Source organism: Alligator sinensis, unplaced genomic scaffold (assembly GCF_000455745.1).
Source record: "Alligator sinensis unplaced genomic scaffold, ASM45574v1 scaffold1246_1, whole genome shotgun sequence".
Lineage (NCBI taxonomy): Eukaryota > Metazoa > Chordata > Crocodylia > Alligatoridae > Alligator > Alligator sinensis.
The window spans coordinates 33,366-49,963 of NW_005843685.1; the positions used below are offsets into that span (position 1 = coordinate 33,366).

The 16,598-nt window shown below is 44.9% G+C and overlaps 1 protein-coding gene across 1 annotated transcript in view; it reads right to left on the reverse strand.

Annotated features, from left to right (window-relative positions):
* The window catches only part of LOC102371016 (protocadherin alpha-2-like), a gene marked incomplete at its 3' end in the record, with an annotated part of 20,308 nt that extends 18,804 nt beyond the window's left edge, over positions 1-1,504 (reverse strand). The window contains 2 exon segments of the mRNA XM_025195664.1: positions 3-1,201; positions 1,204-1,504. Of these exon segments, the coding sequence (XP_025051449.1) occupies positions 3-1,201; positions 1,204-1,372 (1,368 nt within the window).
* Between the last annotated feature and the right edge of the window lie 15,094 nt (positions 1,505-16,598).

Below are 16,598 nucleotides of genomic sequence, written 5' to 3' on the forward strand. Positions count from 1 at the left end.
GCCGGGCGGCTGCTGGCCCCCAGCGCCGGCGCCCCCGCGTCGCGGGCCCGCACCTCCACCTCGTAGGCCGCCACGCGCTCCCGGTCCAGCGCCTCGGCCAGCACCAGCGAGTAGGAGTCGCGGAAGCTCGACACCAGCCGGAACGGCGCCTCGGGCCGCAGCCACAGCGTCACGGCCCCGTTGGCGCCCGAGTCCCGGTCCCGCGCGCGGATCAGCGCCACCACCGTGCCCGGCGCCGCGTCCTCCGCCACCGGCACCGACAGCGGCGTCACCCACAGCTCCGGCGCGTTGTCGTTCACGTCCACAAGCGCCACCACAACGCGGCAGTGTCCGGACATGGTGTAAGCGCCCTTGTCCGTAGCTTCAATTTGAATGCTGTAGAAATTCGTGTCTTCGAAATCCAGTTCCCCTTTAACTCGGATTTCGCCACTTCCTGAGTCTATACTGAACAATTGTCTCACAACGGAAGAAACAAGACTACTGAAGGCGTATGAAATATCCTTATTAATCCCTTCGTCCAAGTCTGAGCTCTTGAACGAATAACGCACCTCCGCGTTAACCCCTTCGTCCAAGTCGGTGGCGTTGAGTTTTATGACTAAGGTCCCGTTAGCTGCGTTCTCCGGCAAACTCACTTCATAAACCGCCTGGCTGAACACGGGCGCGTTGTCGTTCACGTCCAGCACCGTGATCACCAGCTCAACAGTGCCCGTCAGCGCCGGTTTGCCCCCGTCAGTCGCCGTCAGGAGCAAGTGGTGCACGGGGGTCTCCTCGCGGTCCAGAGGTTTCTTCAACACAAGTTCTGCGGATTTGCTTTGGTCACCATTGGTTTGCAAGTCGAGAAAAAAATATTCGCTAGGGCTGAGTTTGTAGCTCAGCAAAGCATTTGTGCCGATATCCGCATCAGATGCGACCTCTAGTGGGAAGCGGGAGCCCGGCAGTCTCGATTCTAATATAAAGAGATTTCGCTCTCCTACCGGGAACACGGGCGCGTTGTCGTTGATGTCCTGAATCTCCACCTCCACGTGAAACACCCGCAGCGGCTTGTCCACCAGCACCTCCAGGTGCAGGGCGCAGCGCGCGCTCTGGCCGCACAGCTCCTCCCGGTCCAGCCGCGACTGCACCACCAGCGCCCCGCTCTCCGCCTTCACCTCCAGCGAGTCGCGCCCGCCCTTCCACACCAGCCGCAGCCTCCGCGCCGCGCGCCGGCCTCCAGCCCCAGGTCCTGGGCCAGGCGGCCCACCAGCGTGCCGGCCTTGGCCTCCTCCGGCACCGAGTACTGCAGCGGGCCGCTCCCCGCCGCCCAGGCCGCCTGCAGCAGCACCAGACGCAGCAGCTGCCTCCCCGCCGGGCCGCCTAGTCTGGGCGCCGACATGGCAGGTCCAAGCGGTGTTACACTAAGCGGCACTTGCGTGGCTGGTGAGACACGAGAATACTTGCATAAATCCCCGCCAGCCGGTTTCAATCCAGGACATCGGCGCCCGGGGCCTCCAGGACTATTCCGCCATCCTCCTCTGCACTTGGACTGAACTGTCAGCTCGGAATCAGGGAGGAGCTGAGATTTTCCTGCCCACTAAAGATTTTTTGTGAAGAACAGCGACATCCTGTGTCCCAACATGTAAATGTCATTTGGAAATTGGCAGGCAAGGTTCTTTCAGATGTGATATCGTTTGTTAGCCCAACTGAGTGAATAGCTGGAAAAAAGTTTTAGGCAAGCTTTTGGGCGCAGTCACCCTTCTTCAGGCATAGGGAGTCCCTGCTGGTCGGAGACTCCAAGGAATAAGAGCAGCTAAAAGTGTAGCAAGATGTCAGTGAAAATGTAAGTAGGTAGAAATTAGACGAAAGGTAAAGCAGGTGAGGGAGAGGGAAGCAGGCGCGGGGGGCGGGGCGGGGCGGGGGGGGAGGCGGAAAGCCAAAGGGAGAAAGCAGTGATACAATACAAGGTAGAAAGGCGCTGTCAGTCAAAAAGAAATTTGTAGGAAATCAGGAAAACAGGACTGAGGGACGCAGAAAGTGTAACAGGAAGTCAATGAAAATATAAATAGGTAGAAATGAGAAGACTGCACCGTTCTTCTTATATTTCCTTTTGTTTTATCTATCATGGGTTCTCCATCCCGATTCAGACTTCATTGCTCTTTTATACTGAAAAATCATTAACGGGATCCCAGTGTGTAAAAACATGCAGAACCAGCTGCCAGAGAGCTGGAGAGGCACCCCTTGGCCACTCCTGGCTCTTAAGGTCTGCACGGATGAAGTGCCCTCGCTGCTTCAGTTCTGGGTGAAGAGCCTGCAGAGCGGGCTGGTCAGACAGGCTTTATTTTCCAAGGCAGCCTGCCCAGTGGAGAAGAGCCAAGGTAGAACAAACCTTGGATGTCAGCATGACTCAGGAGGCATTTGGCATGACCTTAGGCTCCCTCTCCTTCTCCTCATTGTCTGCAGTAGTCCCCAGCCAAACTGCTGCTCAGGTCCGGGTGCTGTCCACCAGCAACTGGCAGAATGTGGCCATGGGGCACAACCCATAATGCACTGATCTGACACCAGCATCGGTATACTGAAAGATTTATTTTGTAGGAAATGCCATTTCTGATGTGACTAGAATGGGAGGTAATGTTAAAACAAATCTCGGCAAGGTGTACTCCTCAACCCTTGTGGTCCAGCTGTGTTGAATCCCAACTCAGGCTGTGGTGGGGGAGGTGCCCTTTACAGTTTCCTTTAGGTGTAATGGTGGACACATTGAAGGCATACCTCAAGAAAACTGATGCCAACAAGAGCTGGGAGGAGCTGGCTGCTAACCAACTTCTATGGCACCAGAACCAAGTGGTAGCCCACTTCAAGGTAAAATGTCTTGTCCTGAAGCAGAGAAGAGAGAGTAGAGATAGGAAAAGGAGAGGAATCACAGCCTATGGCCTCCTCTCAGGCAGAAGAATGGAAAGAGGAAGTTAATTCCTATTGACACATTAACATAAAATTACTTACACAAAATACATTTTAAATTATATATTAGGTTTTCAGAGAAAAGCACTCAAAGCTTAGCAAATGTTAGTATTAAGACTCTCCATTCAATATGCATTCAGCACTCTTGTTCATGGGCATTATGATATAAATTTTAATTGCATAACCATGTACTATTTTTCAATATGATGCCTGTCTCATTCACTGCACAAGAAGAAAGATATTCAATCTGTGGGGCAGAGCTGTACTCCTGCCCAAATCCCATGCATCCACAAGTGGCAGCTAATGGAATGACCTTCAGAGATGGTTAGCTGAGAAATAAGCAAGGGTAACTCTGATGAATAAGCTGTCACAAACCAAGCAGTTGCAGCACCACCAGGATGTAGTGAGGAGAAGAGATGTCAAGACTCTCTCCTGAAAAGCCACATGTATCCTGTGATAGGGCTGTGACATGACGAGTCCAGGTCCTCACTATAATATGCCTGCCCATCCCCTAGCCATGGATCTGTGAGTTCTCAATCGCAGAACAGGCAGAAGTAGATGTTAGAACATTGCAAACATGTCCGCATCACATGAGCTATGCTAGGAGCTGATGACTGCTGGACTGACCATTGATTCATCTGTTAGTTATGTCAGTCATATTGGCTCCCAAGTGACAGCTACAGCAGAAGAAATACTGATAGAAGGTCAACAATGAAGGACTCAAGCATCCAAGCAAGTAAGACCTCTTCAACCAGTGCCTCAATAAGAAACATGAATACCAATCAACAACAATGAGAAAATGTCAGCAATGTGTGAATCGCCCTCAAGGCCACTATCATCAGCTCCTGTGAAGAGGTAGATTCTCTACCAGGAAACATCAAGACTAGTTTGATGAGAATGATGATGAATCTGGAGGGGATGGAAATCTTCAATCTCAGGAGAGAGGAGCTCACATCACAGCTTCATGCAATCATCTTAATGATCTGGAATGATGGGGAAATCCCAGATTTCAGGGATGCCATGAGTCTGACAATCTTCAAGAAAGGAGACAAGTCCAACTGCAGAAACTACAGGAGGACTGCCTTTCTATCCACAGGAAAGATAATTGTGACAACCCTCTATAACCATCTTCCTGCACTTGCTGAAGAGCTTCTCCCAAAATCTCAGCATGGGTTTAGGGCATCAAGAGGCACAACTGACATGATCTTCACAGCTTTCCAGGTGCACAAGAAATACCAGAAACAACATAAGCCTTTCTACATAGCATTCTTTGACCTCACAAACACTTTCAACTCTGTCAGCTGAGAAATGTTGTGGTGAATCCTTCTGAATTATGGGTGCCCACCAAATTTGTCGCCATTCACTGCCTACTTCATGATGGTATGCAAGTTATGGTTCTCAGTAATGGATCTATCACAGATGCCTTTGAGCTTGAAATGGGAGTTAAGCCAGGCTGCGCCATTGGTCCAACATTCTTCTCAATATTCCCTGCCATGATGCTACATCTGACCATCAACAAGTTAAACTACCAAATGGTGGTAAGCTTTTAAAGGTCAGCCAACTCTGAGCAATAAACAAGATAACTCTGACCTCAATCACTGAGCTTCAGTATGCTGACAATCCCGTAGTATGTGCTCACTTGAAAGAAGAGTCTCAGGCAATCAGTGACATCTTTACTGAGACATACATGAAAATGAGACTGATGCTCTTAACATTCAGAAGATGAAAGTCCTTCACCAACAAGCTCCTAAAACAGTCCTAAATCCAGTAATCCAGAGCCATGGTAAGACTCTGGAGAACAATGAGTATTTCCCTACCTTGGAAGCCATCTCTTGGAAAAGGCTGACATCAATGAAGAAGTCCTACATCTCTTCAGATATGAAAGTGAAGCCTTTGAATGCCTGAAGAAATGAGTGTTTAAAGACTGCAACATCAGAACCAAAACCAAGGTCATGGTTTATTAAGCAGTCATGTTCCCACCTTTCTGTACAGAACTGAGATAAGGACAATGTACGGGAGGTATCTAAAGCTGTTAGAGAAGTACCATCAGTGCTGCCTGTGGAAGATCTTCTGAATCCAGTGGGAAGGCAGATGCACCAACTTTAACATCCTTCTGCTAGCAAACACCATGAGTATTTAGGTGATGATCATCAGACATCAACTTCACTGGGCCAGCCATCTCATCCAGATGTCCAAGCCAGACTCCTGAGCAAAATGCTCCCAGGTCAGCCAAGGTGTACGCTCAGGATGGGGGCATAGGAAACACTTCAGGGATGTTTTCAAGGACATGTTAAAATAAAGCAACATTGATGTCAACTCATGGGAGACTAGTTCAGGACCAACTCAAACAGTGGAAGAGTCTGCTGCAGGGATTTCAGTACTTTGAAGCCTCACGATAACAACAGGAGATGGAAAAGCATGAGCTGCAGAAACAGTGTGTCTTGGACCAAATCAAGAATCCAGCACCACTCAACCCACATGAAAACACATGTCCAAGCTTCAGTAAAGGCTGCTGATCCCAGGTAGGCCTAATCAGCCATCTTCAGACACATAGATAACAACCATCAAGCAATCATCTGTGACTTCAAGGGATTGCCCCCCCCAAAAAGACTATTCAACATTCTTGTCTACACTGCGCAGTGTGCCCTCTATGAATTATTCTCTGGACACTATCTGAACCTGCAACAAATACAGAAATAATTACTTTCCAATCTTAAGTTCCTAACACTCTGTGGAGCCCTTCACAATATAACTTATTCCTTTAGAAACACTAATGGCTTTATCTTCAGAACTCCCTATGAGTTTCCGTGGTACAGTTTTTCTGATATTTCACATGGGAGAATGCCAACTAGTGTTCAACTATGAGATGCATGCAATCCAAGTTTCAACAATTTAACTTTTTATAGTACTTTATAAGTTTACATAGGCTCCCATTGGCTTCAGCTCCAGTTTCAGCTGCTCTGTAAATCAAACATGGGTGTCTCAAGTATGGCACCCAGCAAAGGAGGAATACACAATAGCCTGTATCTGTTATCCTTGTGTCTTCCAATTCTTTCCCCTTCCAAATGTCATCTCCCCTCTGTAGGCAAGTCACCTTCTCTCCTTTTCCTCCACACAACCTAGTGCTTTGAGAGCACATAAGAAACTGGATGCTGTCAAAAACATTTGTAGTAACTATAAAATAGGCAAAAATAATGGGTCTCATAAATTATGCAGTTCAAATCCAGGAAAGATGTAAGCAACTTGTTGGGCTGTCCACTGAACTACTGAAAATGTATTTCTAATATTGGCTGTATCAATCTTCATATTAATACAGACTTTTAAAAATATTTATCACCACTAACCTCTCCTCCCCTTCATCATCACCACTGTCATCATCATGCGAAGCCCCACCTAAGAGCTAGGTATTAGCATCACTATTACTGTCTTAAGGAAGCACATTTTCTTACATGGATCAGCACCATATTTTTACAGGAAAATCTACAGCATGACAAAGCCCATCATTGCCCAAGCCTGTTGCTTTTCTCTCAGTGTGTTCTACCCTACCCTTTCCCCTCCACAGGGTCACCCACAAGGCAGTGGGGGCTGAGACTTTCCAGCACCCCATACTAGCCTTTCACTAGGGAGGCACTAGTGTGGCATTTCCTGAGGACTGCCCCACCACAGGCAGCCCCACCACATCATCCTCCAAAGCAGGGTGTAGTTTTAGGTCATTCCCCAGGACCAGCTGCAGGCCTATCTGCCCTGGTCTTTCCTCCCCACACTGGGCTCCTGCATGTTCTTCCTGGGCTACTCACTCCTGGGCACTCTGTTGCAGCCTCCATCACATAACCTGCATCTCATCCGCTGACCTCATCACTTTCATAGGCTATCTCCCATCTGGAGGCTGAACTTCAGCCCCCTTCATATCAGCCTGCTTGCTGGCTGGCCTCCTACCCTCTCTCAGCAGTGGATTCCTCCAGCATCTTCTAGGTCCTGCCCCAGCCCTGGGCCAATTGGACTGCCAGTAGCTCTCCACAGCCCTGGCCTGTCCCTCGTGGTGGGCTTGCTTGCCCTTTGACCTGTCAGCTCTGGCCCCCTTGCAGTGACCGGTCGAAAGTCTGAGGGTCAGTCTCAGACCTTTCCTATTCAGCAGGGGTCTATCCTGGGCCCCACCATAATGACATGCACAAAACCCTTGTTCAAGCCAGAGGTTTATTATTTGCTTACCTGTAACAGGACTTAGGTATATAGGAGGTATAAAAGGAATACGTCCAGAAATATTCAAGCAGTGGGGACAGGAGCTCACATCACAGCTTCTTGCCTTCATTTTAAGTATCTGGAATGACGAGAAAATCCCACAAGACCTCAGGGGTGCCATAATTCTGACAATCTTCAAGAAAGAATACAAGTCTAACTGTGGAAACTATAGAGGGATCATCTTGCTATCCACCACAGGAAAGATCATTCTGAGAACCCTTCTGAACTATCTCCTTCCCTTTGCTGAAGAGCTCCTCCCAGAATCTCAGTGTGGGTTTAGGGCATCAAGAGGCACAACTGACATGGTCTTCACAGCTCACCAACTTCAGGAGAAATGCTGGGAACAACATAAGCCTTTTTACATGGCCTTCTTTGACCTCATGAAAGCTTTCAACCCTGTCAGCTGAGAAGTGTTGTGGAGGATCCTTCTGAGGTACAGATGCCCGCTGAAATCTGTCACTGTTCTCGGTCTGCTCCATGATGGTATGCAAGCAGTGGTTCTCAGTAATAGCTCTATCACAGATCCCTTTGAAAATAAAAGGAGAGTTAAGCAAGGCTGCATCACCACTACAACACTGTTCTCAATATTCCTTGCCATGATGCTACATCTGACCACCAACAAGCTTCCAGCTGGACTGGAGTTAAACTATGGAATAGAAGGTAAGCTGTTTAACATCAGCCGACTCTGATCCAGTCACTGAGCTCCAGTAAACTGATGATGCTGTAGAGTGTGCTTACCCAGAAGCAGACAATCAGGCAATCATTGACATCTTTACCGAGGCATTCAAGAAAATGGGACTGATGCTTAACATTCAGAAGACTAAGATTCTCCACCAAGTTTCTAATGAACAGTCCCCAGCTTCAGTAATCCAGATTCACAGAGACTCTGGAGAATGTTAAGTATCCATCTCTCACAGAAGGCAAACATCAAGAAATTAATTCAACATTGCCCCAAATGTGCAAGCGCAGTATTTGGACACCTGAAGAAATGGGTGTGTGACAGAGCACCTTTGGATGCCTGTCACTTTAAGAGCCAGAGCAGACATCAGGGCAGTCTGCTGATGGTGGCCAGAAAGACACGACTCAGATGAATGGCTGCTCAGGGACACCTTGGAGGTAAGGGCAGGGGCTATGGGGATGGTAGGATGCTCCTCATCCTGGGTATGACTGAAATTTGCACCCTGCCTGGTGGGGCTGTCCATGGTGGGATAGTTCCTCAGAAATGCCAGGCCAGTGGCCTCTCCAGTGAAAGGTGGATAGGGGCACTTTATAACCCCAGCCCCCACTACCCAGTGCATCATAGAACAGATAGTGGGGCCAGGCATGCCTATTGTGAGGCACCTGAGCCCATGGTGCAAGACCTGAGGCCTGAATGAGAGGGCAGTGTGGAGCCATGCATGCCTAGAGTGAGGCACCTGATCCCAGGGGGTGTAAGAACTTGAGGACCCAGTGAGGAGGGCAGAAGTATGTGGCTCAGAAATTAGCTAGTGGCTGAGTTCAGCCCAGTGTGTGGCACAATATCTGCGGCCGCATAGAGTAGGGTGCACGGTGGTACCTGAAGCACTGCATGTGGGCTGGCCAGAGAGTCAGTAGCAAAGTCTGGAGGTTGCAGAGTCATGGTGGAGGGTGGGTTGACTGGCCCAGTGATGGGGAAATATGAATGAGGTCCTGTGAGAGGAGGTGGAGTGCAAGAGTAGAGTGCAAGAGGCCCAACAAGGGGTAGAGTTTAGCCTGGCTCTGTACTGGTGCTATAATCAACTTACGCCATCTGCGAGGCATGGGACACAGTAAGAAGAGGTTAGAGTTGCATGTAAAACCCTTGGCATCACGGCATTAAAATGGGCAGCCACCCACATACTGCATCAGGTTTATCTCATCAAGTTGTGGCAGATGAGACAGGGCAGACTGCCCTAGATGGAGGGGTGGCCGGTATGGTGACTGGTCACGAGTAGACACCTTTCATCACATAGTGTTTGAAGATTGTGACATCAGAACAGAAACCAAGCTCATGATTTATCCAGCAGACATGATCTCCACCTTGCTGTACAGACCTGAGACATGGACAATGTACAGGAGACATCTAAAATTGTTGAAGCACTATCACTGCTGCCTGTGGAAGATCCTCTGAATCCAGTGGGAAGATCGATACATCAACTTTAGCTTCCTCCTGCAAGCTAACATCACAGATATTGAGGTGATGATCATCCAACATCAAATTCATCACACTGCCATATCATCCAGATTTCTGAGTGCAAACTCCTGAAGCAAGATTTATTCTTCCAATTCAGCCAAGGTGTATGCCCAGGAGGACAGAAAGCACTTCAGGAATGTCCTCAAGGCTAACTTTAAAAAATGCAACATCGTTGCCAACTCATGGGAGACTACTGCCCAGGACCTCCCTAAAAAGGGGAGGAGTCTACTGCAAGGTTCTCAGTACTTTGAAACCTCACAACAACAAGAAGAGATGAAAAAGTGGGAGCGGCAATAACAGCACGTCGCAGACCAAATCCATTGCTACCCAACCTACATGGAAACACGTCTGATACAGTAAAAAATCTCTTGATCACAACTGGACTTCATCACCTATCTTCAGACACACACATAAGACAATCATGGAAAACAATCATCCTTGACTGCAAGAGACTGCCAAAGAAAGAAGACTATTCACTACCTTGCTTGCACTGTGCAGTGTGTGCCTATGGATTCACTGGAATCTATACAAGCTTGCAACAAATATAGAAATAATTACTTCCCAATATTAATTTCCTAACACCCTATGGAGCCCTCCACAAAATAACTTTGTCCTTTCAAAACACCTTTATCTTCAGAACTCCCTGCGAGTTTCCATGGTACTGTTTTTCTGACATTTCACGGGGGGAATACCTACTAGTGCTCAATGATGAGATGTACACAATCTGTGTTTTAAGAATGTAATGTTTTACAGCACTTTATAAATTTTAAACAGGCTTCCATTGGCTTTAGCTCTAGTTTTGAGTACTAATCAATCAAACACAGGTGTCTTAACCATGGCACCCAGCAAATGAGGAATACAATATAGCCTGTATCTCCTCTCCTTCTGCCTTCCAGTTCTTTCCCCTTCCACACGTCATCTCTCCTCTGTATAAGATCCATCTTTTCTTCTCTTTTTCCTCCACACATCCCAGTTCATTGTAAGCACAAAATAAACTGGGCACTCTCAAAAACATTTGTAGTGATCATAAAACAGACAGAAATAATGGGTCACATAAATTATGCTATTCAAAACCAGAAAAGATGGAAGCAACTGTTGAGCTGTCCATTAATCTTCAAATTAAATCAGGAATTTTATATATTGCTCATCACTAACCCCTCCTCCCCTTCATCATCACCACCATCATCATCATGGGAAGTCCCACCTATGAGCTAGGTATTAGTATCATTATTATTGTCTTAAGCACATTTTCTTGTATGGATCAATACCATACTTTTTACAGGAAAATCTAGATCACAACAAAGCCCATTGTTGCAAAACATGACTGTAACATTCCAAACTTTTAAAACTCTTCGTGACCTTATGAAAAGTGTGTAAATATAAAGGTGTTTTCCCTAACTATACCAACAATTTTTTACATATTTGTTTCTTTGTTAGTATTTCATGTCTTCCTATTGTTTTCTCTTTGACACCACTTTTATTAATGTCATCATTATAATATAATAATTAATAAGATATGCCCAAACTCAGATAAAAGACATGAACCCAGAAGTGTCAAACTAGGTAGAGCAAGGTAGGTAAGAAGCAGGAAACATGTGGCAGAGAGTCAAAGAGTCACCAGAATAACAAAAAACCTTCAGAAGTTCTATATCACTATGGTTCTTTAGGAATATATTTTCTTTCACACATCTTAAAATACTCCTTTCTACCGCAAAGTCCAGAGATAGTGTGGTTTCATACAATAATGATATTAAATTAACAAATGATCATTCAAATGCATTGGGGTTCCATGTTTTTAGGCAGTGGTTGTATCTCTATTAAAAAACAGTGGACGTAACTCTGTTAGATAGGAGTTGTAATTCTATTAAAAGACTGTGGAATAGTGCAGGCAACTGATTGGGATAGAATCAAGAACTCGGTACTGATCTCAAAAAGCAAATACTTTTGATATTGCTATGCTTCTGCCAGAATTGAAAGAACACTTGTCCTTTATCCAAGATAACAAGATTTAAAAAAATAGATCAAATTACAGGTATTACTGGAAGACTCCTTATCATCAAACGTTTAACTGGCAAAACAAGAATAAGACTGGGTTACTCCAAGTCACCACCCCACCATCACCTTACATCACAAACATCAAACTTATTAGTCTATGATTCTAGACACTGTCAAATAAAAGAAAAGAAAACATAAGTAATTCTACCATCATTCAGAATTTTAAACACAAGAAAAATACAAAACTGTAAGATTTCTTTAGAACATGACAAGAATAGGATTAAAGTCTTCCATGAATATGACTTATTTTTATTATATTCTCCACTCTATAACATTCACAAGAAGGTAGATTGTGGTCACTAATCCATCTTTCAACAAACACTTGGTACATATATAGGATAGATTATATTGTCAGAGCATGCTCCAGCTGAATTAATACTTAGGAAAAGGAGCAAGAAATCTTTATACTAAGAACTGGAATCTGACATTTTACCTATGAGAAACCCTATCCAGACTGAGTAAATAATTTTAAAATGATAATGTTCCATACTACTCCTCTAGAAAATATGGATGAAGGTAAACACATGGAAGACTTACAACACACCTGGCATTCAGTTAAAATGATAGTAAAGTTCTTTCATTAACCAGTCCTGGAAATCTGTATGAAAGGCACTAACATGCAGGCTATACTTGAGACAAGAAAAATAGCCCTCTTTCACCTTCTGTATGGCTATAAATTGAACTGAAAGAAAGAAAGAGACTACTCAACATATTACAATATATATCATCAAACTACATAACCCCAGCACTTAGGAATGAAAAAGGAAAAGCAGCTATGAAGCCAAACTCTAGAATCCTTACAGAACAATAGAAATCTCTGATTTTCCCACCACTAGAAGCATGAAAAAGCTTTTGATAGTGTTGTGTAGAAGTATTTGACCGGATTGGGTTCCCTGCTATATGGATCCAGCTTTCAAAGAAAAGGAGATACTATGTTACCACACCAAGCAATGTTCTTTTTAATCTATTGCAGCTGGAGTTCCATTTCCCAAAGGGGATTAAGGCAAGGATGCAAAATATACTAATGAATCCTATGCACAACAATGAATACTGTAAGTTAAAGCAGACAGGCAAGCAGACAAGATGGAAGGAAGAAAATTACTTTACAAAAAAAATGTGTATGTCTTCAAGACCTGGAAATGTCATTTTAAAATTATATGGATGGATTACAAAGAAACCCAAATTATGGGAGGCTTAAAATGAAACAGGTCTACAATCTGGTACAAAAAACTCTCCAGGGCAGTATGACAATTGTCACAATCAAGAGACTGAACAATATAAAAATGGAAAACAAATATAAAGATCTAGCATCAAATATCTAGTAGACCAATCTTTTACCATATCCAGTCACCCTTAGGAGGCAAAATTATATTTTAAATAATACTCTAGGCTACGGAGTTTTTAAAAAACATGGGGATTTTAAAAGGCTCATCTTTCTAGAAACACAGGTATGCACTGTACAAAGAGTTAAAGCAATTTTTGTGTTCCAACACATGGCTCTGAGAAAGTCAATATTTAGGAAAAGAATAACATCTGTACTCTTTACCATGGAAATTGTAAGAAAAAGTAACTGCCAAGTTCTATTCATTGGTACAAAGAAAATTGTTCAAAATTAGGTATCTCTGGAATTTCAAACCAATGAATGCTACTTTTGTAAACAAGTTGTATGTTTGTATGGATGATCGCATGATAACAAATATGTGGAGACAGAAGTACCTCTTTCATACTCAAGGGAAATACACAGTTATTCAGGAGCACTGATTTATAAGTAGAGAATCCCTTGTTTACCTCAGTCTTCACAGGCAAGGTCAGCTTCCAAACTACTACACCAGGCAGAACATTTTTAGGACAAGGTGAGAAGCCCTCAGTGGTGAAAGAAAAAGTTGAAGATTATTTAGAGAAGTTGGAAATGTACAAATCCATGGGGCCAGATGAAATGCATTGGCAGATGCTGAGGGAGCTGGTTGATGTGATTGCAGAGCCACTGGCCATTATCGTTGAAAAATCATGGCAATCAGAGATGTCCCCAGAGGATTGGAAAAGGGAAAATATAGTGTCCATCTTTAAGAAAAGGAAGGAGGTGGATACAGGGAACTACAGACCACTCAGCTTCTCTTCAGTCCCTGGAGATATCATGGAGCAGATCCTCAAAGGAATCCATTTTTTAAGCATTTGCATAAGAAAGGGGTGATTAGGAACAGTCAGCACAGATCCACCAAGGGCAGGTCATGCTTGACGAACCTGATTGCCTTCTATGATGAGGTGACTGGCTCTGTGGATGCAAGGAGATTGGTGGATGTGGTATATCTTGATTTTAGCAAGGCTTTTGATATGGTTGCCCACAACATTCTCACAGGCAATCTCAGGATATGTGGTCTGGATGAATGGGTTGCAAGGTGGATAGAAAGCTGGCTGCAGCATCAGGCTCAAAGTGTATTAATGGATGGCTTAATGTGGTATCAAGTGGAGTGCTCCAGGGGTCAGTCCTGAGCCAGCTTTGTTCAATGCGTTCAATGACCTGGAAGATGGCATAGAGTGCATCCTCAGCAAGTTTGTAGATGACTCCAAGCTGGGGGGGAGTAGTAGATGCACTGGAGAGTAGGGCTAGGATGCAAAGTGACCAAGACAAATTGGAGGATTGGGCCAAAAGGCACCTCATGAGGTTCAACAAGGACAAGTGCAAAGTCCTGCGCTTAGGATGGAACAATCCTATACACCAGTTCAGGCTGAGGGCTGACTGGCTGGGCAGCAGCTCTGCAGAAAAGGACCTGGGGGTTACAGTGGACAGTAAACTGAATATAAGTCAGAAGTGTGCCCCAGTTGCCAAACAAAAAGCCAGTGGCATACTGGGCTTCATTTGTAAGTGTTTTGCAAGTACTCAAGGGAAGTAATTATTCCCCTCTATTCAGCACTGGTGAGGCCACATCTGGTATATTGTGTTCAGTGTTGAACTCCCCACTACAAAAAGGATGTAGGCAAATGGGAGAGAGTCCAGTGGAGGATCAAAAATGGTGAGGGGTTTGGGGACATATCTTATGAGGAAAGACTAGGAGAACTGGGTTTATTTAGTCTAGAGATGAGACTGAGAGCAGACTTAATAGCAGCCTTCAACTAACTGAAGTGGGGTTCAAAGGAGTGTGGAGCTAGACTGTTCTCAGTGGTGGGAGATGACAGAACAAGGAGCAATGGTCTCAAGTTGCAGGACGGAAAGTTTAGGTTAGAAATTCAGAAGAATTTTCTCACTAAGAGAGATAGTAAAACACTGGAGCAGGTTACCCAGACAAGTGGTGGAAGCTCCATCCCTGTGGGGTTTCAAAACCCAGCTAGACAACGCTTTGCCTGGAATGATCTAGTTGGGGCTGGTCCTGCTTTGAGGAGGGGTTCGACTAGATTAAACGACCAAGACAACAAAAAAGGCAAACACTGAAGCATTTTATATTGGATCCTATCATATGTATTAGTTGACAGCAGGCAGAGAACTGCAATATTTTCTGAAACAGAAACCCATTATCATAAAAATCTCTAATAACATTTGTGGAAGAAAGGATTACCTAAAATGTATCGATGAAGTAGACAGGTTAAAAAATGGGAAGAGTACTTATTGTACGGCTGTTTCAGGAATAACGCTGCCATTGGTTCACTACCAATAGCAAACTTATGCTTTGGTTACATCTTCAAGTACTAGCTCTAAACAAAAGTAACTGTCATTTAATCTTAATGCCTTCAGAGGCATTTCTCTACTATAGCTGGCTGTCTTGCAAACCAGTTATGCAAAAAAAATGTCAGCTTGTGTTAACTTTTTTAGTGTTTGTGGAATTAGAAAATTATTCTGACACTTACATTATCCAGGGAAAGGTAAATTTAAAACTATTTCACTGTGGTAATAATGTCTACTTTCTCGCAGATGCAAGCATAACTTAAAAGCAGCTGACAAAGCATCTCAGCCATAGCCTAACCTAATCTACATGGCGTACCTAAAACATAACAATAACCACTGAAAGTAGGATTTCAATCAACAGTATTTCGGTTCAAATTTTCAATGCGAAAATTCAGTTTAAAATAGGGCCTCAAAAACCCAAGCAAAAAATACATCATCATAAAAAGATTTCTACAGGAAGAAATACTAAAATGAGTAAGGCTGCTCAGGGAGGAAATAAGGCAAAGAAGGCAGGATGAGGGCACATGCATAATTCACACAAAGGACAGAGAAGTCTTCTGAAATATGGGAGGGAGGCGATATTAGATAAAATTGAGGAAGAAATTTAAGGTTTAGACCACACACAAGCTACCTCTGCAACTCACTGCTACCGGATGCTAACGAGGGATAGACTTTCTGGGAAACTGAAAAAAACGTCGAGACGTGTATCTGATAACTTGCATTAGAACCATTGCACAGGAAAATATAAAATACAGGTAACTGGTACACAACCTACCGGCTGGGAACAAGTGAGGTCTAATAATAAGGAATTAAGATTGACACTTTCTTTGTAAAAAAAAATAAGCTCCAATAACCCATTACATAAATACAAGCAACTTTCTTCAAAGTGTGTATTATGGGTCCTCATCAGAGAAAATGAACCCGCAAGAATAATTACTCTGCTCGAGGTACAAAGAGTGATCGCCTTTCTAAGAAACATCACGTGGCCACTCACTCCGGCAACAAACAATCAATCAATCAACAAAACACAAGAATGGGGCCTCTGATCAAGGCTGAAAATTGGAAAGGCTTCCTCCAAGAAACATTTAAGGACAACGGGGGTCAAAAGATCTACTGAGGAAAGACCACATGGTAAAATTTACTCTGCAGGGTTTTGCGTTGGAGCATTAATCTGCAAACATACAACGGAAATCACATGCAAATGATCAATGCAACCACTGAGCAAAACGCGGGAGAAGCCGCTCCGCCTGAGGCGCGCTCCGGGAGAGGGGAAGCAATCTGGGAGCCGTGCAAGGAAAGAGGCGAATAAAGACATCTCACCATTGCGCTGCCATCCGGGCCGGCGCCGCCGCCTCCCGTCTTCTTGTCCGCACTGCCGGCGGCGGCGGCGGGCGGGCAGCCGGGGCTGAACACCATGAGGTCGGCCTTGCCCGCCGCCTCGCCGACTCCCAGCTGGCGGCTGTGGCGCTGCGAGTACGACCAGCTGCCCACCTCGCTGGCGCACACCAGCGCCGCCTGGCCCGG